Here is a 22,900-nt window from a genome sequence, read left to right as displayed (position 1 = left end):
AGGCTAATGTCAGGTAAATTGGGCTATATGGCCAAAAATATGTGCAGACCTGATCATCACACCCATATGTGTGTCTTTCCCAAACTGTTGTCTTAATTTTGGAAGCACACAATTATATAGGATGTCATAGTGTGCTGTAGCGTTACAGTTTCCCTTTACGGAAAGTAAGGAACCCAACCCTGTTCCAGCACAACAATGCGCCTGTGCACAAAGTGCTCTCCATGAAGACATGGTTTGGCAAGTCTGGAGTGGAAGAACCTGACCTCTGAACAGCTTTGGGATGAACTGGGACTCCAGGCCTCCTCACCTGACATCAGTGCCTGAACTCACTAATGCTCTTGTGGCTGAATGGGTAAATCTCCGCAGCCACGCTCCAAAATCTACTGGAAAGCCTTCCTAGAAGAGTGGAGGTTATTATATCAGCAAAGGGGAGACAAACTCCATATTAATGGCCATGGTTTTGGAATGGGATGTTCATCAAGTACATATGATTAGGTGTCCGTATCTTTTGGCCAAACAGTCAAAATTTTTTGTAAATTTTATAGAAGGTTGATTATATTATCATAATCATTGGGAAGTATTATTTAATTATCCATGTTGTGTATGACCTCTATAATACAAAATGTTGAGAGATGGGAAATAACTAGTTTATTGAGGGGAAAAAATATTTTACTGATTGGTCCATTTTAGCTTAAAATGATAAATAAAACCAGCCATTTAATTCAGCTATGTTGGGCCAACTATTAAGTGAATTAAACAAGTATTCTGGTGTATTCTGGATTTGATTAAAAATTATTAAGGTGTCTACCAATAAAATATATATATTGATCTACTGATATGCATATCACTATAAGATTTTTTTTTCACAATAATTAAATCTTGGCCACTATTTGGCCTTTTTTTTAAAATTATATTTGCACTGTAAGCTGTATGACATGCTGTTATATACCAATACAAAACTAAACAATATCACTTCAAATTTACTCATCCCCCCATTGACCACACAAGATTTACAAAAAACATCCAAAATGCCATCCCAAAGTGAAAAGAGTTTATTTCATTGAGAGATGCAAAAGGACAAATCAGAGATCTGATTTTAGTGTTCCCTTTCGATTATCAATACGATTATCAATACAATAATCAAACAAGCAAACGGTTACCATCTAGGGACAGGCATAAGACAACCTGGACATCCCAAAGAACAGCACCTCAGAGAAAGACTTGATTTAAAAATGAAACATTACTGAGGAGTAGTCAGCATCCATGAGCTTCACCTGGACCTGTCCTGTCTATAAATTCATAGATTCATGAAATCAAAAGAGAAACGCAACAAATTCAACTATGTATGTAACTGTTACTATATACAAATCAACTGTTATAATGCAGTGTGATAGCCCATTTTATTTCAAATAAAATAAGGATAATGGTAAATTATCTTTTTTAGAATTACAGGAACAAAAGTGTAGGAATGGAATAAACACAAATAATTGTTTTTATTTTCAAACTTACCAGAGGTTCTGCGACAGAAATGCAGCTTTGATTCACAAATTAACAATTAAAATCACAAATAATGGTTTCTATACTCATTCCACCGACACATTCTACAACATGACATTAAGTCAAGGGCACTTGTTCCTCCTAACTGGACTGCAGGCTGTATCTGGCTTTTCACAGTTCTCTAGCACTCTGCACTATTGCTTCCTACATTATAAGACTTCTAAAGAGAAAACGTGAAAACATCTTGACGAACACAGTTTGACAGAACAGCATATTCTCCACCAGGGCATAAAAATAAAAGGCAGTAAAACCTAAAAGGAAAAATAAATAAACAACTTCAATAGATGATAAAATGGAACAAAAGGTAAGAAAGTAAAAGTGACACAAAAGTGAATTTAGAACAGATAATAGAACTTTACATAACCTCTGTGGAACAGCAAATTAAAGGGCAAAAAAGAAAAAAGGAAAAAAGAAAACAAAGCTTAAATATTATATCCTTTAAATAAGGACATACAAAGGTAAAACAACAGGTTTATTAAGAATTGTAAACTTTAGTCTCTGACTGACATTAATATTCCATGAGTCCACTCAAACGACACAGTACCATACCAGTCTAAGTCATTCAATTTATATAATCAATCACAACCTAAGAGCTAGAGATCATAATTCAGTAAGAGGCAGAACATGTGAAACCTTAAGTGCGTCTAATTGTACGTTTTTGACAAGTTACATGTAATATATTGATCTCTGATTTTCTAGCTTAGCTGGACTATAAGAATTACAGTAGCACAGGAATACTGTAAATATCTTAGGTTCAGAGAATGAGCTAGTGCAGTGTATATGTGCATGTATTTGTGTTTGCTCAGTACTTATGCTTTTGAGGAAGAACCATTTAATTAAGTGTATGTGTGGTTTGAAAGTGCTGTTACACAGGCTGCTACCACACAACTACAGATGGTGCTATGCTGCAAAAAACACTGACAGTGGCAACATCCGAGTAAAATCAGAAAAACACTGCAGGCACATTGACACAGGCCGGAGCCATGGCTGCACTGGGAATACTGTAACACTGAATTATAGGAAACTTCTGGCATTTAGTATTCCATAATCATCCACCTCCCTTATAGAAAGTACTGTTTGTTCATCGCTCAACACTGAGGCAGTAATAGCCTATGACATTACCTGATTTAACCTAACAGTCTGTTGGTAATCAGGTCTGAACACACAGTCCCTTACAGTCACACTTCAAGGTAAGGTACAGAGCTGAAAAGTGATGATTTCACCAATAACAGAACAGAGACATATGATAAGGCAGCATTTGGCATTTCACCAGAGTGGCATATATGCAGTAAGAACAGTATATATCCTGTTCATTACACCTGAAAGCAGTGGCAGCAATGTGTGTGTGTTAGCTCGAGCAGGATGGGAGTGGGACTGGTCAGACACAGACTGAGGAACCAGCAGGTTAACGTGTGCCTCTACTCTTATGCTTATCAGTAAAGTGCGGAAGACATGACATGAGGCACAAGCAGATGTGAATTGACCAATTCTGCTTTCTTTTGCAGTTTTTTTTTTTTTTTAACTACTAATTTGACATCTATAGAATTGGCCTGTTCAAGCAGCATAGTTTTATGAGCTTAAATGAGATAGGTCCCATTAATGTGAGGAGAATGGAAGAACAAAAGAGAACATTTGGATAACGCATTATTTCAAGCAGCAAAGACTATTCACCCAATTATCCAAAAACCAGACCACACCTTCCTTTGACTGACAGGCAACTTTGGTAACTAGCTGGACAGGTGCACCTGTCCATCTGCTTAGAGGAGGTGAGCATCAACTAAGTAAAATTTCTCAGAAATTCTTATAAGAATAAGAATTGTGGGAGTCAAGAAGGGAAGGGGTGGGTGCACCTGGCCACGCATGGGAGGCTCACATAGGTAGACACTGTATTTTGAGACAGCAAAGAATGCCAAATATATCTTTTCTGTGCCTGTTCAATAATGCTTCATTCTACATTTACATGGTAGCAGTAGCAGTGCAGGGTTGCAACTTCTGCCCAGGGATTGTGGAAGATTTGTGAAGTGACAGTGAAATGTTTGCTGAATCTCTATCGGGTCATTTCATTTTGGAACGTACTTGCAACAGTGCAGGCGTTTGTTCCATAATGCGGACTAGCAGAGTGTCAATGTAATCCTCTAGATCTCGGATTAAAACTTTCATCTTCTTAATCTCCACCTCCCGCTTCTCTAGCAACAAGCCACGGCGCTCATACTCCTTCTTCTCCTGCTGGAGTTCGGCATCCCGCTGCAGCAGGAGGGACACCAGCTCACTGTGGTTCAGATGGTAGTAGGAGCCTCCACCCTCCACCAAGAGCTGAGAAGTTGTTGAAAAGACATTACAACAAACATTTTTTTTTAAAAATCAGTATAGCCATGTTAGTAAAGCTTGCCTGCACTCAATGTTTTTTTTCAAGGGTTCTTTGCATAGTTAAGGATTCTTAGCTTTCTAAAAGGCTTCTACCTGGAACCCTTCCTGACAGGGAAAGACTCAGTCTTTTTCTCAGTAGTTCTACATAGAAGCTTTGAAGGTTATATCATTTAACCTTAGAGTATAAGGCAGTAACAGTGTAACCCTACAAATGTTTAATGGCAGTTCTTTCCTTCTTGTCGCAGCATATTCTTGATTTTTAGTAATAGTAACATTAAATACCTAAACTATTCATACCTTCTTCTCAGATTCCTGGTCTCCTTGTTGACCTCTTCCTGGATGAATGGTGGACTTGAGCTTCTCCAGCACAGAGCGCCCTTCTGACCTCTTCTCATCTGGAGGTGTTAAAGGCTTCACTGGATGCGGACTAAAACACCAGATGATGGGAGAAACAAAGATACATAAGTACTCACTGACAGTAATGTAGGACCATCAAAACCACACATTAATTGCAGTAGATTTAATTAGCAATCTCTGAAATGAAAACAATGTATTGTAGGAAGCGGTCACACAGTCCCCTGGTCCAGGCAAAAGACAGCTATGCACCCACCACTGCGGAAACCACAAGAGAATGAAAGTGTATTTTGAGTCTAGAAATAACACAAGGCATGCAAACATCAGAAATTAATTACTGAATTGGAAGGTGAGGGAGTTTATGCACCAAGAAGGAAAAACAGAGTGAATGCACAACTATTGTTAAATGCAACAACAAATAAAAATACCACATGACCCCATAAATTGTAGAGTCTGATTTATACATTAATTAAAGAAAGTTAAAGCAAAGTTCAGACTGAAAGCATGAGAAAGACACCAGCCAGGAAAAAGAATAAGATTAAAGTGCATCCTCACACTCTAAACCAATCTAATAACCATCTCCTTAATGACAAACCACAAGAATTTGGGATGATGTTTGAGTAGTGCAGATTTCATGCAGATCTGAACACTCAACAATTTTAATTATTTCTTTAATAAGTTTTTTTTAATATATATGCAAATACATGTACAACAGAATCTGCAGAGAGACTGCGTTACTCGTACATACCCTCAAACTGATTTCATCTCAAAGATCATACTTTTGGCCTCACCTGCTGAGGTGACAGGCTACCTGATGTTCTTCCTGAGGGAAAGAATCATGCGATGCAGCAAATACAGGGGGAAGAGCGGCAGCAGCCAGTGCAGTATGCGGCAGTGATCTTGCTGGAGCAGAGGGCATAGGAAAGGAGGACAGTGGCAGACTATTAATACCTACTGCTACATGTGGTGTAGATGAGGCTAGTGGTGAGAGGTCAAGCAAAGATAAGGGGGAGCTCATCAAGAGATCATGCCCTGAAGTCAGTCGGTCCAGGGATGAAGGTTCAGGGAGAGGTGGTTGAACAGTAGACCAGTGTATAGCGCTGTGCAAGTGCTCCCCTTGTGGAATAAAAGCTGCAGTCATTGTTGCTTGTGTATTTTTACTTATTTGTGATGCTTTAATAGAATCAGGACACAATTCCATGTTTGTGCAAGTCTCCCTAGGCACAGGGTGTGTGACAGGGCTTGTGCCAACAGAATGTGTCACAGCATGCTGGGCCACAAACATGTTCTCCAGGAGCAAATCTGTCATAACCAAGTCCTGAGTAATGCTAGAGGTTGGCTCGTATACAAAATCAGAGACACACATATTCTCAGTGGACTGACAAAAATCTGTGATAATCTCCAGATCCTCTAGAGCACCATCACGTTGGACATGGCGGGACTGATAAGGCTCAGTTGAGCAAATATCATTATCCATAAATGTTTGAGGATCTAACATTAAAAGTTCTTCCTCTCCCCTTGTTCTCATCAGCTCAAAGGTATCAGGAATTCTCTCATGTAGCAAATCATGGTTCATCATTGAGTCCATTGGAGGATCATAATTTTGTATTGATCCATTTGTAACAGTACCTGTTATGGCTTTTTTTACAATGTCACTTTTTGCTAAAGTATTCTGTGAAGAGACAGGTTTTGGCAATAAGGTAAGAGATACTGGTAGGTTTGAAGGATCATATTGAGAAACACCTCCAATTTTTGGCAAAGCATCTTGAAAAATCTCAGCTGGGTCTTGCTGTAGTTCTGAAATGGTCCTCTGAGATTGGTCATTTGTTGTCAGGACTTCCTGGGATGAACCAGATTTTGGCTTGCCTTCTTGAAAATTGTCACTTTCCAGACTGGCCACTGGAGAGAGTTGGAAAATGGTAGGGGAACTGTGCTGTGACATACAGGTGAGGTATTGCTCAGAGTCTACACTCTCATACAGGCTATGGGAGAGCATATACCCAGGAGACAGTGCTAAAGATAGTGTCTCTCTGCTACCATTTGGTGTCTCTACCCCACAAAGTGCACTGAGGGTTTCAGGTAAACGGTCAACCTCGAAACTTCCCTTAGATGGATTAGGTGGTGAATCACTGACTTTCTCCTTTGTAAATGACATGTTGCTTGTGTCCGTAGAAGAAGAATCCATAAGAATCTTTACGTTCTTGATATCAAAACCTTCCCCAACAAAACTAACTTCACTTCTGTCTAATGATCTACAACCTGGATTACCTACAGCATCTTTCTCCATTGTCATTCCTTGTAACACAGAGTCACTAGGTCCTAAGGGAATGGACATCCCTAATGGATATGTTGCTGGATGGACATCCAAGCATGTTTTTTCTTTAATGGCAGACTCTTTCAATTCTACATCTCCTGTTCCAATATCACCATCTGATTTGAAGCTCCTCTGTCCTTTTGGGAGGAACTTTGACAATAGGACATTATGACCACTGCTTGGAGATTCAGATGTTACAATGGAAGATGCTTCCAGAATATCAAAGTTACAGTAAGGCAAAGATGTCTTCTGGATTTCTACAGACCCTTTAGTGTCATCATCTGTCTGCCTCTTGGAGGAAATGCATTTGACTGTTTCATGTTCATACTTTTCATCCAGGCCTAAACAATCTAATGATTCAGAATTGAGTGCTGAGGTTTCAGGAGTCACAGACAACACTGACATTTCATTTGGTGTAATATTTATTTGGCAGACTGAGACTGCGCTGACTTTGTCCTTATTAAATGTGCAGTTTGAAAGTGTAGGGTAAGGGCATGCTAGAGCATTGAGTTCAGAGAACTCTATGCTTGAGTTATGAGTCAATGAGGAGTCAAATTCAGAAGCTGATTCTGTGGCATCCTGAGGAACAAAATTATTGAGATCCGCCTTCTGAGTACTATAGCGCATAAAATAAGCTTCATCTTCAAAGTCAGAAAGTGCATCTACAATTAAAGTGCATGCTGGGGTTGTATTACATAGACTTACTAGGGCATTAGCTTTATCAGACACAATCAGGTCACCTTCACCACATGTGTGTGTTGGATCAGTTGGTTCAATCAGGTAGGAAGAAGGAAGGACGGCCATCTTCTGAGTACCAATCTTTGAGTTTAGTTTCAGTCTATCACCATTGAAATCATGCCATTGAGTATACTTGTCAGAGCCATCTGAAGTATCAGTTCTGCAAACAGAATTTGTAAGATTATGTGATGATCCATCCACTAGGGCTCCCTTTGCATTTCCAGCTTCAACTGAGTGGAGAGGAGGGGTGGGGATTCTTGATCTGGAGGCAGGCACTTCAGTTTGAAAGATGGCTGGGCTACAGAGAAAGGGCAAAGCAGGTGTTAAAGGAGTGACGGTATGCAGCTCCTGGAAAAATGGATTCTGCTTAAGTAGTGAAAAGAAAGGGTTAGCAGGAGAGATGAATGAGGCGGAAGCGAAGGGGTTAGTGTATTGGTAAGTCATTCCCTCTGAGAGGTCAGTGGGGGACAAGGATAAAAGGGGAAGGGTTGTGCTGGGGCTGCAGTCTGTCTGAGGAGCAACCAGCTGGCTGTGAATGAAAGGCACACATAGTCACCCCATTAGAGACAATACCCGTGTTATCAATTTAACTTTTAGTAATATAAATGATCTCTCATTATTTCCTGCATTAAATACTGTATTTGTGTGTACTGTGAATTTTGGGGGCAATATATTTTCAGGAGTAAGGCTATGGTTGAAATGTTACGCTAGTAAAGGTATATAATAGTACATTTATGAACACAATTTTAACAAAGATGACTACAATATTTTTATGACTGGATGGAAGCATAGGATATTTAACAACACCAGCATATATTTTACAGCATTGCAAAGAATTCAGACTTGAATCCTGGCTAACTGGTAGCATATCAGTGAGTCTTATACCCTGGTTACACTTGGTTGTTTTATGCATCTTGAGTAGCAGACACATTTAAATCACATTTAAATCTGATCACTAAAACAACATCTTATGCAAGTGCATCTCTCCATTTTTGATAAAAACCCCTCCTAATAAGTGGTCTGTGAATGCCAAAATAAAATATACATTGAAGAAGACAATCAACATGTAACTTACAAAACTGCCTATACCTGTATATGACAAGGTATAATCCAATTGTGCTTTACATTATACTGTTTACCATTTTAAGGAGAATGACAAAAGGATTTGTATTGTACAGGTACAACAAACACAGCCACTACAGGTTATCAAGAATTGTAAAACAACCTGGCCTTTCCTAAACACTTTATGATGAAATACCTGATCATATAACTCATTAAACCAGGTCAGATGACATAACAGATTAGGTAGTCATGTTTGTATTTTAATAAGTAACCTTAAAATGAAGCACCGAAGGCTAGAATGCTTTCAGTTAAGGTCAGCGCAGAACAGAGTCAGGGTACAATTCTCTGTAAAAACATATGTCTAATTTAAAGACACCTCTTTATATATTAGAAACACACATGCACACATCTACACAGTATGTGTACCTAGAATGAGTAAAAGTAAATGAATCATACCAGACCTGCTTTATCTTGCAGCACTGCAGACTGCTAGCATTGCAGAGCTAGGACACACCATAATGATCATCCAACCATATTAAAGAATGAGTGAGAGCAGCAGAGCCAAGCAGCATGGAGAGAATGAATATAAATGAGAAGGCAACTGTAGTCTAAATGTGATTTAGGGCAGTGAATAAAATAATTCAGTACTGTAATGCATCATAATCACATTGGTGTACAATTAGGACACCTTCATTTAATTTTCCATTTCTGTGAAAATATGACTGTTCAGTGAGTTTCAGCAGCCATCTTCACTGAATCTCTCAAACACTGTCCATAATCAGAAAATGTACAGAAAATTAACCAGTAAGTAAGACATAAATGTCTTGTTTGGTTGGCATTCAATAACAAGAGATACGGCGTCCTGGAAAATAATTACATACATATTTCTGGGTTCATCTTTTGGGTTTCCTTGAGTATATACAAAACACACAAAATCAGCATAAATGTACAAAAAAAGGTAACAGTTCAGCGAGTTACACATAATCAACTCCAGAATAATTGACACTTTTATGAAAAAACATTCTCATAAAAAATAATTTTTTAAATAATAGTTTTTTCTCTTTAAAAAAAACATGCAGCAAAATTAAAGATAACGCTCACCAATATTTAAAATAAATGCAACTAGATAGTTGTCCTTGGGGAACAATGTATACCGGAACACTGCTCTTGCCTTTTACCTTGACCTGTTTCCCTGTGGTGTAAATATAAGGTACTGGACAAAAGAGCACATACAACCATTGATGCTTTCACTGATACTTTGGGGCTATTTTGTGGCTGGTTGCTCAGAGGCTCTTAAGAAAACTGATAACATCACGAAATTTGATATTTTACCTCAAAAGCTGGATGCCTCTGCCAAGAGGTTAATAGCTGGCCCTTGATGAAACTTTCAACAAGATAATGACCCAAAACAAACATCCAAATAAACACAGCAATAGCATGGGACACAATAATTGTTTCACAATGGTTTTGAACCCTCCTGAAAACTGTCAACATGCACAAAACTAAGAATATAATGCAGCTTGAAATGATCTGTATGGAGAAGTGTGCCAAGATCCCCCTACAAGTGTCTCTGACATTGATAGATGTTACAAAAGAAGTTCAGTGCTGTTGCTCTGTCAATGGAAAACATGGCCAAATATGAATTGGAAGGTGCTGAGCACATTTTGAAACAAGCATTTTGCAGAAAAAAAAACTTTTAGGTTCAGACAAAATCTATATGGCTATTTGAAAAAATAAAAAAGCATAGTGTCCCCTAGCTTAAGCCCAAAATATCATGTAGTGTATGTCAGTGCATGTATTATGTTTCACTGAGCATTTTATTAGGAACACTATACTAATACTAGATAGGGCCCCCCTTTGCTCTCAAAACAGCTTTAATTCTTTGTGGCATTGATTCCACATGGTGTTGGAATCATTCCATTGAGATTCTGGTCCATTTTGACATGATTGTATCACGCAATTCATGCAGATTTTTCAGGTGTACTTTCATGCTGCGAATCTCCTGTTCTACCACATCCCAAAAGTGCTCGGATCCGGTGACTGGGAAGGCCGCTGAAGAACAATGAACTCATTGTAATGTTCATGAAACCAGTTTAAGATGACTTTTGCTTTGTGACATGGTGCATTCTCATGCTGGAAGTAGCCTTTAGAAGATGAGGAAATTGTCAGCAACAATACTCAAATAGGATGTGGCATTCAAGTGATGATTGATTGGTATTAACAGGCCAAAAGTGTGCCAAGAAATCATTCCCCACACCGTTACACCACCTCCACCAGCCTGGACTGTTGACAAAAGGCTGGTTGGATCCATAGATTCATGCTGTTGGCGTCAAATTTTGACCTTACCATCTGTGTCCCTCAGCAAAAATCGAGATTCATCAGACCAGGCTACGTTTTTCCAATCTTCATCTGCCCAGTTTTGGTGAGTCTGTGCCCACTGCAGCCTCAGCTTTCTGTTCTTGGCTGACAGAAGTGACAAGAAACCCGACATTGTCTTCTGCTGTTGTAGCCCATCCACCTCAAGATTCGATGTGTTGTGCATTCTGAGATGCTTTTCTGCTCAACACAAGTGTACAGAGTGATTATCTGAGTTACTGTAGCTGTTCTATCAGCTCGAACCAGTCTGGCCATTCTCCATTGACCTCTCTGATCAACAAGACATTTCTGTCTGCAGAACTGGTGCTCACTGGATAGTTTTTCTTTATTGCACCATTCTGAGTAATCTCTAGACTGTTGTATGTGAAAATCCCAGGAGATCAGCAGTTTCAGAAATATTCAAACCAGTGCTTCTGGCACCAACAATTATACCACGGTCAAAATCAATGAGATCACGTTTTTCCCCATTCCGATGGTTGATGTGAACATTACACGAAGCTGCCCAGTATCTGCATAATTTTATGCATTGTACTATTGCTACATGAGTGCTCTGTGCGTGTATATTCACGTTTGCTCATTTTCACAGAGGGTGCCAGTAGTTCTGGAGTTGACAGTAGATTTACCAGTTATCCCAAATCTCCTTTCTTCATTATCTTCCTTAAACAGCCACAAGACATTCGCATATTTACCACTTAGAAAAAGCATACTAACCTGGGACAAGAATCAGCGCAGCTCAAGGGCATAGTTGGGAGGATTTCAGGTTTGAACCTCCCTGAAATATTTTATAATAGTTCCAAATGCTTATTTGTGGGTGGTTAACATAGCACCTATACAGCACAGATTTTTTATATATATATATATATATATATATATATATATATATATATATATATATATATATATATATATATATGCATGTGTGTGTGTGTGGGTGTCAAATAACACTGTTCTACACAGTAATTGCACTATAATGATGTTCAAAAAAAGGTCAAGAAGTAATCACTACAATTCCTCCATATCTAACCGTAAATGAATGTGTCCCTTAGTTTGTTTTAACCACATTATATTGGCTAACAGCTGTTACAGGGAGAAATATTATCAGGATTGCTCTTGATTCTGTTTGCAAGCTAATAGCCATCTTGCTACAGTAGAAGAAAAAGAATGCTAGATATGGTTTTATAATATAATTTGTAATTTTCCACAATTAGTAGATATAGTATATCTACTCTACTACTACTATGTTTTTACTGTCATTGAGCAGTCATAAAGGTATCTCATGGTGACCTTAATATACCAAGATTAGTTGATGGTAGATCGCACCTTAAATGATTAAATAACAAATTTGTGCCAAATTTGTCACACTTATCAATACATAATTGTACAGACCACATTGCAATTCAATATTTTTATACAGTATATTTCATCATCCACTCCAAATTAATTACTAGCTATGCCACTGGTGCAGCTAGTTAAGATTACTGACCAAGAATTACAGCTACACTACACACACAGCCATACAATCTGTCCCTCATCCTTAGGGACCTAATAACAGGAAACAAACAGCCAAATAATACACTGAGTACAAATGTAGAAAGTATAGGAGCAAAGAGAGAATGTGCTAAATGGGGCGATATCCTATCTGCAGTGGCTATGCTGATAATAGTGTCATAACCACTGAGAACACATTTATATGCACATGATTATAATGGAATCAGTAAGTAATACACATCCTTTTACCTTGGTTTACTGTATGGATCCTTAGAACTGAACCAGCCTCTGTGTCTTCCCTCTGCAGCTAGCTGAGCTTGGGCAGTTTCCTCTTTTTCAGCCCGCGCAAGTGAGAACAAGCTTCGCTTCTTCTTGCCTTGACCTTCTATCTCGCTTTCAGACACAGCTGTCTCCACCACTGTTTCATCGGCCATCAACCCAGTATGCACCAGTGCTGCAGCAATGGCCGCCTTCTCTTCCTCTCCTGGTTTGTCAAAGGACCAGCGTCGGCCATCTACAGGCCCTCCGCCCTGCTGCTCCTCTTTACGGCGAGAGAGGTTCTGCAAGGACAGAGAGAGTGCAGAACCCTTCTGTAGCAGCCCTACTGCAGGGAACTGCAAGTCAGGCTTGGATTTAGACTCCACTTTAGGCTGCTGAGTCTGAAACTCTGGACTAGGTTGAGGTTTGATATTTGAGGACTGGGCTGTTTGGGCCTGAGTAGGTGTGCCTTTCTCTGGTGGGCTTGTCTGAGGAGTTTTCTTTGATTCTTTTTCGGTCTCTGTCTGTGGCCTAGGTTGTTGTAGTACCAGTGAGGGGGGTTGATGAGTAAGAGGAGATGTCTCCACTGGATTTCCATTTACACAGACAGAGGGCAGGAGAATGGGGGCATCACTGTCAGTGGTCAGGGAATGAGGCACTGGGATGCTAAGGTCACAGACCTCATCAAACACATATCTAACAGGAGAGACTAGTGGTGAGGGGGCTACTGTGTGCTCTGAGAGAGAGAGAGAGAGAGAGAGAAGAGGAGGAATTAAAGACCATAGAAAGTGAATGTGTATTTATCGTTCTATAAGACCAAATGTCTATAGGTAACCAAAGATATGAAAATTAAAAATCTTTTACTGGTCTGGAACAGTCTACAGAAATTTGGGATTAGTCTTTTTAAAGGAAAACTTTCAAATTATAGTTCCGGTTTAGCTTTGGACCAGAATAATGATTAAGGTTAAACAGTGAATGGGGAAAGTTTACAGTTCACACATACAGCAATAATTTTGTGTGTGTGTGTGTGTGTGTGTGTGTGTGTACCTGGGCTGTTGTCTGCAGTCAGGTTGCTGCTGTTGCTGGGTGAATTGGAGAGGTCAGAGACCACTACACTGATGCCAGCAGTTGGGCTAAGGCTGCCCCCTCTGGAAGATGACTCGCTGCTCTCGGAGCCCAGAGACGTGCTAGAACGCGTGTCCGAAGACTTCCGTAATCTTCCATGGAGGAAGTAACTCCTCATTTTACTCCTCCTCAACTCCCCTCCTTCGTCATCCTCATAGTCTTCCTCTCCACCACCATCACTTGGCAGACGGCCCCGCATGCGCGCTAATGCCCCGTAACCCCCAGGCACAATGGCTGAGGAAGACTCTTCATCTCCACCACGTTTCCGGGCACGCATGCGCTCACGCAGCCTAATGAAGGCTGACCTTGGTTTGTCCTTCATGGAGAGGTCATACATGCTGGCTGTCAGGTTATGGCGAGTAAACTGCACTGTTAGCTGAAGCTCCCCTCTTTCTTTCTCCTTTTTGCCAGTTTTAGAATGAAGCTTGTACCATCTGCAGGAGAAAATAGGCAGCTTAGTAGGATGAACATAGAAAAAGCAGATGAACAATTATTCCTTCTTTTTGTTCCTTCCTTTATCATATATGTCAACGTACTGTTCTCAAACAGGAAACAGGAATTAGTCAAGGTTAAACTAAGTTTAATCTAATTATACTCCATAAAGTGTAATTGTGTCAACCCAATACCCCATTTTTTCAATTTCACAGTACATGTACATGTCTTTTAAGAAACTTGGGGCCTACACCTGTGTGCAGAATCTAGCTCTCTTTTAAGGTACATAAAAAAACACAATACCAAAATAGAGGATTCACTTTGGAAGCATTACATGCTTTCCAGAGACTTTTAATTTTTTCTAACTTGTGATAAAAAAAGTTTATTCTGTAGCAAGTTCAAGTTTTTTTTTAAATAGGGAAACATATGACATGCTGGCGTAGTTTTACTGGGAAATATAGCTGGACATCATGTGTGGTTGATTGTGCACACTTCATAAACAACAATTATCCTCATATCCTCAGACAACTTCATACTTATAACTTTATTTTTTAAAGCAGTTAATGAGTACTCCTACTAAGGGCTGAACTGATGCAGAGGCTTCGGACACAGAAGCAAATATTTTATTTTATAAAACAGAACCTGTATATGAAGCCACAAAATTAACCAGCTGAGACATATGATGACTATCTGAGGAGGAAATGTGAGAAATCTATCATGACCTAGCTGAGCTGAAAGCTGAGCTATCAGTTTCAAGCTGCACCTGCTGTATGCATAAGCACATGGTACACAATATTATATAATGGTAATGCTCAGAAATGTACTGCTGAACCCAACAGTGATTAGATCTGCAAAGAAGGGAAGTAGATCACTAAACCGGTAAAGGTTGAAACAATATCATGTGAATCAACTCAGTCAATTTAATATAATTGTTAACTAGCCTAAGATGAAGCCTCAAGATGAAAACTAGAAAAATTGCTGATGCACTTCCTATGGGTGTGTGGGTGTGTGTGTGTGTGTGTGTGTGTGTGTGTGTGTGTGTGTGTGTGTGTGTGTGTGTGGGTGGGTGGGGGGTGTTAACTTACCTCATACAACAGTTTGCAAATGTGTTACTTATACCAAACCCAATATATGCTATGACACTATAAACAATTATTTACTAAAGTCAATATGAAGTTATAAATAAACATCTAGAATGATTAAATAATTCTGAAAAGTATAATGTTATAAGAACAATGATTAATGATTCTATGAGAAAATAGTAGCATTCCTAGTTAACAGACTTAGAAGATTGTATTCCACATTTTAGACCATTTCTATTGGTTCATTCATCATTATACACATGGAACTAGCTATAAAATACTCCATTTTTTTAATAACAGAGACAACAGGATATGCAACAATCCTCTTACCTATTATATCTCAATAATATGCTTTTTATAAAGGTGGATCACATTTTCTTCAATATGATGAGATGGGCTTTATTGCCTTCATCCTTCACAGCATGTGTTTAACAAGCATAATGGAGCTTTAACAAATTTTTCTTGGTTTGTCATTCATTCTTTGCTCTACCAGTTGAATGCTAACTGTACACTTATCTGTGGGTGAAATGCCATAAATGTACAGATGCAATATGGCTTCCTAGTCTTCTTATCTTGCTTTAGGCAGGCTGTGTTAAAATGACTCATTGTATATCACAGCTAGGTGTAGCTATGTACACATGCATAACAAGCATCAAAAGCTCAGTTTAATGCTGATCAGCAGTACTGATCTGCACAAATGTGCAATATATGCATGCACACATTTAGCATTACATTTAACATTACTTTCATAATGTAATGAGCCCAGAGATTAATATAACCATGCTGCAAGAAAATGCTACAAATTTCTCTTTCTGCTCACAGCTGCATCAATGCACACATGACACCATTACAGTCACTGTCACTCACACCCACACACACACAGCTGGGGTTAGCACCAATGTCTTAGACCTTCATTCCTATATACTGTCACTAGAGTAAAAGGGGAGCAGGACCCTGGAAAGAAAAATGCAAACCAGTTCACATTTATTCATGTCTAGCAAGCTTTCAAGTGCAGTTTTTACTTCCTTTGAGAATTTTACACCTGCTTCTCTCTTTGCTTATGTATACACACCCACACACACACACACACTATTAGCATAAGTGTAGATCTTAAACTTGGCTACATCTAGAGAGTAGACTTTAATGCTGGAATCAGAACTGCTGATCATTCTTATCCTGCAGCTTTAGCCAAAATAACACTGTGTTTAATTGCTAAAATGTCTGTGTATGGAATGGAACCAAAACCTATTAAGGGAAATATGCAGACAATTTTGTCTTGTAAGGGTTGTCATTTTAGTGTACTATCTGCCTGGCTCTTTTGACTTCAGTATCACCTACATCCATACTCAGGGTTTTAGCTTAATTGTATTGTTAGAGTCTGACCTACTTACACTAGAATGATTTTTTTTTATTATTATTCGCTCTAGATAGGTAAGTCTGCCAAATTCTGTAGATATGCTCATTTCATTTCCTCTTTAAACATTCCACCCAATCACACTCCACCCAATTTTGTTAGACATGGTGAACATTTATCTTAAGAATATGAAGCCACACCACAAATGCCAGGACAGGAAATCATGGAAAATAGTGGCTTTAACCCTCAAATGAGTGTTGATCATTAAAATACCAAATACCATATTTAAAATAGTGTGCAGTATACTGCTAATTGCCATGTCGATGTTTAAGATACCATGCTATACTTTCTCACAGGCACTCAAACTATCAACATCCTAGCCTACATACATCCATATCTCCATATCCAGGAAAACACCAACACAACACAGAAATTACCAAGCGTGACTCACACACACAGTCATACAGTAAAAGAGTAACCACATACTGCAGAGAAACAAGCATGCAAAGCACACACACACACACAACATATTTCTTAGTACATGTACTTATTTCTTCCATTAGTCACCAACCAACTTGATTTACTATTTCCCAGACATGCAAAGGAAGTGGTGAGGAACAGCTGTCTCAAGGTTTTGGCCAAACCAAAATAAAAACGTTCACCGGTTTAGAAAAATTTCAGAACCAATAATTTTATTTGTACTCGCATATGTATGCTAATGAATACCAAGTCACTCGTAAATTACCAGGTGCTTGCATGGCACAGCGGATTTGCATTTGGTGACGCCCGCGAAACTCCATAAAAGGAAAAGGTCACAGAGCTGAAATGACAAGTATACGGCAAAAAAGAACAGATAATGTGAAAGTTAATTTGACTCACATCTATGCCCATAAAAATATGTATTATTTAACAGTGTAACAGAAAATGGTTTGACATGAAAACAGAGAAAAAAATATCTTTCTACCATACCCAGGTGATCGTGGACACCAAGCACGTCACACAGGGAAGCTGCTGATTTTAGACAAAGCAAAGTGTCTCAGCGACTTTCAGCCAGGAGCTGATCAATCAAGGTTTATATTAATTAGTCTTCTTATGTGTAAATTTGCACACACTCAGGAGTACGAGTAGGATACAAATGTTCTTCTGAAATTACAGGATTTTCATGAATACCAAATTTCGTGTGTAAATGCTTGTATGAACGATTTACAAATAAATCAGTTTGTATCCAGCTTAATAAATGAGGCCCATTTTGTCTGTCTAACTGTACTGCCCCATACTAATTTGCCATAATACCTACAGTAAACAAAAGGTAAATTCTTAATAAACAATGACTATAATGAACATGAACATGGATGGTACTGCAACTGGGCACAATCATTGCTAGAGCCACAAATTAGCTTAATACCATCATGCATACATTCACTATCCAGTTTTTTAGAGACATCCTGTACACTTGCACATTTATGTAGTTATCCAGTCAGCCAATCATTTGGCAGCAGTGCAATGCATTAAATCATACAGATACAGGACAAGAGCTTCAGTACAAGTGCTTCAGTTAACATTCACATCAAACATCAGAATGTTTGTGATCTCTATGACTTTAACTGTGGCATGGTTATTGATACCAGATGGGCTGGTTTGAGTATTTCAGAAACTGCTGATCTCTTGGGATTCACACACAACAGTATCTAGAGTTTACAGAATGGTGCAAACAACAAAAAACATTGAGTGAGTTCTGTGGGTAGAAATGCCTTGTTGATAACAGAGGTCAGAAGAAGATGGCCAGATTGGTTTGAGCTGCCAGGAAGGATATAGTAACTCAAATAATCACTCTTTACAAGCAGCATGAGCAGCAGGGAAAACATCAAACCTTGAGGTGGATGGGCTATAACAGCAGAAGATCAGATCGGGTTCCACTCCTGTCAGCCAAGAACAGGAATCCGGGGCTATCATGGCCACTGGCTCACCCAAACAGTTGGACAGTTGAAGATTAGAAGAAAAAAAATCACCTGGTCTTTTTCCAGTCTTCAAATGTCCAGTTTTGGTGAGCCTGTGTCCATGATGGCCTCAGATTCCTGTTCTTGGCTAACAGAAGTGGAACCTGATGTGGTCTTGTTCTGTTGTAGCCCATCCACCTCAAGGTTTGATGTGTTGTGCATTCTGAGATGCTTTTCTGCTCACCACAGATGTAATGAGTGCTTATTTGAGTTACTATAAAATTCCTGTCAGCTCACACCAGTCTAGTCATTCTCCACTGATCTCCCTCATCAACAAGCTGTTTCAGTCTACAGAGTCTCGGCATACAGGATGTTCTTATTTTTTGCACCATTCTGTGTAAACTCTAGAGACTGTTGTGTGTGAAAATCCCAAGAGATTAACAGTTTCTGAAATACCCAAACCAGCCCATCTGGCACCAACAATCATGCCACGGTTAAACTCACTAAGATCACGTTTTACTTCATTCTGATGTGTGATGTGAATATTACCTGAAGCTCTTGACCTGTATCTGCATGACACTATGCATTGCACTGCTGCTGCATGATTGGCTGATTGGATAACTGCATAAATGTGCAGGTGTAAAGGTGTCCCTAATAAAGTGGATGGTAAGTGTATGTTAGACAGTGGCCAACAGGTAAGGCTGCAGGATCTAACTTGTGTTTCAATTTGTGACATTAGTATTATTATGGTTCTGTCTGTCATTTTGTTAAAGAATTAGTCAACCACATAAGCTCCATCATTAGAGGAAATTTCAATTTACTGTGGTGTTATTTTTTTCCATTTTGAAAAATATTGTTATCATTTGAAAAAATACAAAGATCTCCAGATTCACAGATAAACTTGGATTTCCAAGCTTCTATATGGCAGCCAATCCTCATCCAGATGCTGTAGCCAGTCAACAGCCATGTTATATTTTCATACTGACAAAAGACAGTCGAGCTGAAGCCTCAAAGTTTTGAGCCAGCGGAAGAAAAAACTTTTAGCCGTAGAGGGGTTCGTATATATTCAAAGAGTCTGACAAAAAGCAAGTATAAAAACCAGGATTGGACTTGTTTTACTCTATTCTAAGACATGTAAACATTCTGGTACAATAGTCTTCAGTGCAGAAAAAAACCTAATATATGTAACTGACATCAGATAACAGCATTAAATATTACCTACATTAGTCAGCTACATGCTTTATCCTTAATAACCAGAATCCTTCCAGTGTAACCTGGATTCTGTGTGTGTATGTGTGTGTGTGTGTGTGTATTTGCGAAGAATATACCTTACGTTTTAATGTATTTCAATATGACTACATTGTTAAATGTTTTAAAATGGCTATTAAGGTTACATCTAGTTTAGGAGTAACTTCAAATTTTCAAGTGAAATGTCTTACATTTCTGAAAATACACTGAGAAAAGTAAAACCCAAAAGTATAATTGACCATAAAGAGGTCTGCATCTGCATCTGGCAGTGGTTAAATTAATTGAATATTTTGCAATTGAATTTTCATACTATAAATTGGACATAACGTTGGAAAGCAGATTTCAGTACCTTCGAGCTTTGCTAACTGGCGATTCACAACTTTGATGGTCTATATGTCAAAATAGAATGTTATAATAAAAAGGTCACAAATTATATTGGCACATACTGTGACTGAACGGACTAACACAGATGAACCTAAAATCACTTGCATTGCCTTTATGTAAAATATACACAATTGTCAAGCTTGTGGTTCATTGGAATGTTATTGTATGACTAGCATGGTAAAGTAAAACCTTACAATGTATTACTTTATTATGTTTAGTTCAGCAGTGCCCAGCCCCATTCCTGTACATCCAGCACACCCAGTTCTAATCATCACTAACTGCTCATGCACAATTACAACTTCTTTAGTTAGAACAGGAATGTTAGATTAGAAGTGGAGTATAACAAAGCTTCTTCTACCAGGCTACTATATACCAAAAAGCTTTTTTTCAAGCTACTGTACTGTAGCCTCTGGCAGAGGTAAACACTGCAATGTACTGTAGATTAACAAGTATGCTATGTAATATACTGGAAACTGGTATTTCGATCAAAATGCAGATTACCTACAGACATACACCACTGTATCCTCAAAGCAAGTAGAGTCCAGTGGTGTACGCTCTAAGCAGTTTGTTTAGCATTAGACCTCTGTATGAGAAAACAAATATGAGCGACCTGTTTTGAGAAAAGTCCAATCATAAAGACACCACATGACCTTATGTCACCAGTGGCATAGTCAGTGCCATCCAGACTTAGTATACAAGCTGCTTTGTAACTTCTAATTATCATTTAGTATTCCACTTTCAGACTGGACTACATCACTGATGAGGACTGCCTGTGTAGGCTTAAAGGTAGCTTAAATTTATAGAACGCAAAAGGTGATAGAGGAGAACGTGGGTTCTGTGAGAACAGGATGCTCATCATTTCCACATTAGAAACCGGAAAGTCTAGTCTCTGCATCTGTAAGGGGTCCCTCTATTTATGCTGTGACCTTGAGGCTAACACTTTCTCTGGAGAACACACATGATGAATAGATACACTATAGACTTCACCATGCTGCTGATCAGATGGTATCAGGAACTGTCCGGAGGCCTCCTTCACAATCCTCCCTCTGCGAGCTGTATGAAGGAGGGCGTGACTGCGGAGTGGATTGCAGCACTCTCTCTCTCTCTCTCTAAGCTAGATCGCTCTTCTCACATAAACTGAAAACCAGGCAAACGCACCGGCTATCATATCCATCACCTTTACCAATACAACAAAACCTTACTGCGATTTTTTGTGCAGGAACACGGAACTACTGACACGACTAAAGTAAACAAGCAAATAAGCAAACAGCCAACCTAAAGGCAAATAAACCTACTCGTTTCTCATGCACGCACGCTCACGGAACGCCTTGTCCAAAGCGATCACGGTCTGGCCCAGGAACACGTCAAGGCCGATGAGCGCGCGGTGCATGATGGTGAAGGTGAGGTCGCAGGTGCCCGCCGGGTGTGCGTCGCGGCCCGCGTTCTCCAGCACTCCAGGCTGCAGCTCGAATGAGCACTCCTCGCCCCATTCGGGCTCCGTGGTTTTCTCCATCACGCATGTGGAGTACTTCTCCTTGCCGAGCTGCACCACGGCGTACGCGTCGCTCGTGCCGTGCTTGCCCTTGGCGCGGAGCCCGCGGGCGCGGATCACCAGCACCTGCACGTGCGTCGGCACCCATCGCTGCTCCTCGTCCCTGTTTACCGAGGCCATGGGCGCGCGTGCTCGCGGCTCCGAGACATAGACCGCGGGACGGACGGTGACGTTACAAGTCTAGCACCGTCGCGTGAAGCCCGAGTACTGCGCTGCTGCAGCAGAGTGAGCGTCAGCCTCAATCTCTTTCCCCGCGACAAAGCATGATTTCTGTCAGAGGGTACGCCTGCTACGGTATGAGACTGCCTGCCTCAGATAAATGTATCAATCACGTTCTCCCGGTGTGTGTGTGTGTGTGTGTGTGTTTCGCGTCGTATCTCTCTCCAGCTCGGCCGAGGAGTCTTGCCTTTGCGGCGCTGTTGCCACCGAATCAGTCCGCCGACGTCACTGCTTTATCCTCCCGCAACACGAGGAAGTACCGGAAAGCTCCGCGCGGGTCCGTCCCCGCATACTAGCGCATACTACCCTACTGCACAGTATGTCAAAATAGTATGCCACTGTTTCTAGTACTAGTATTTAATACTGTATTACCCGGGCTTGTTTGGCATACTCCGGCCATATGCTGCATGGGATGCAGTGTTTTAGATTTCATTCCAAACTCCCACTAGATGCTCTCGTAGGCTACTACTCTTTAAAAAGTCTTTTTTTTTTTTTTTTTGCAGTGCTAAAAAATTCAAAATGCCTACACCGGCAGAGGTCCTGCTGGGGAATTCCCTTGTTTTGCCTTATAATGACATGCTGTTCCAGGTGGCGGTAATGAGACACTTAGTGAACAAGGACAGACTTTTCGAAGATGCACTGACTGAAAGCCACCACTGGCTCACCTGCCAAAAAGCCGAAGACAGGCCCTGCAGTGTGCATGAAGGCAGAGCACGTTAGAATGTTGAAAGCTACAGTGCCTGGCCAGGTTTATCATCTGGGTGCAGTTAGGGGCAAGTTAGCTAAAATCCGAGCGTGGCTATGTGCATAGTTTACATTAAGCTTTAGGCTACAGCCCAGTTTTTCGAGTCTAGTCATGCACATATCATCTCCCCACGGTTTCATGAAGAGCAGCACAAGACAACATAATATCACATTTAAAATCAATAGATAATACATTAACTCACTGTGTGCACATTGCTTATAAGTAGAGATAATAGTAAGTCCTAATTTGTGGGGAAAAAAATTACACGTGTTGAATAATTGGTTCTTTTCCCCCTGGAACAGATTGTG

At 39.8% G+C, this 22,900-nt stretch overlaps 1 protein-coding gene across 4 annotated transcripts; it reads right to left on the bottom strand.

Moving 5' to 3' along the window:
• Positions 1-1,037: 1,037 nt before the first annotated feature.
• Positions 1,038-22,302, bottom strand: rab11fip5a (RAB11 family interacting protein 5a (class I)). 4 transcript variants are annotated; one of them, XM_034302903.2, is made up of 6 exons: positions 22,220-22,302; positions 13,562-14,073; positions 12,506-13,250; positions 5,070-7,859; positions 4,222-4,351; positions 1,038-3,870 (listed from the first exon to the last, which is right to left on the bottom strand). In XM_034302903.2, exons 1-6 carry the CDS (start codon positions 22,234-22,236, stop codon positions 3,613-3,615), a joined length of 4,452 nt encoding a protein of 1,483 aa, XP_034158794.2. In that variant the 5' UTR covers positions 22,237-22,302; the 3' UTR covers positions 1,038-3,612. The 4 variants fall into 4 exon arrangements, with proteins under 4 accessions (XP_034158794.2, XP_026795718.3, XP_026795727.3 ...); XM_026939917.3 differs by lacking the exon at positions 22,220-22,302 and adding an exon at positions 21,372-22,143; XM_026939926.3 differs by lacking the exon at positions 22,220-22,302 and adding an exon at positions 21,372-22,142 and having other exon boundaries at positions 5,070-7,628.
• Positions 22,303-22,900: the final 598 nt, after the last annotated feature.

This window comes from Pangasianodon hypophthalmus, chromosome 3 (genome assembly GCF_027358585.1).
Source record: "Pangasianodon hypophthalmus isolate fPanHyp1 chromosome 3, fPanHyp1.pri, whole genome shotgun sequence".
Lineage (NCBI taxonomy): Eukaryota > Metazoa > Chordata > Actinopteri > Siluriformes > Pangasiidae > Pangasianodon > Pangasianodon hypophthalmus.
Note: the sequence above shows the minus strand (reverse complement) of the source record. Positions and strands in the feature narration are given on the sequence as shown.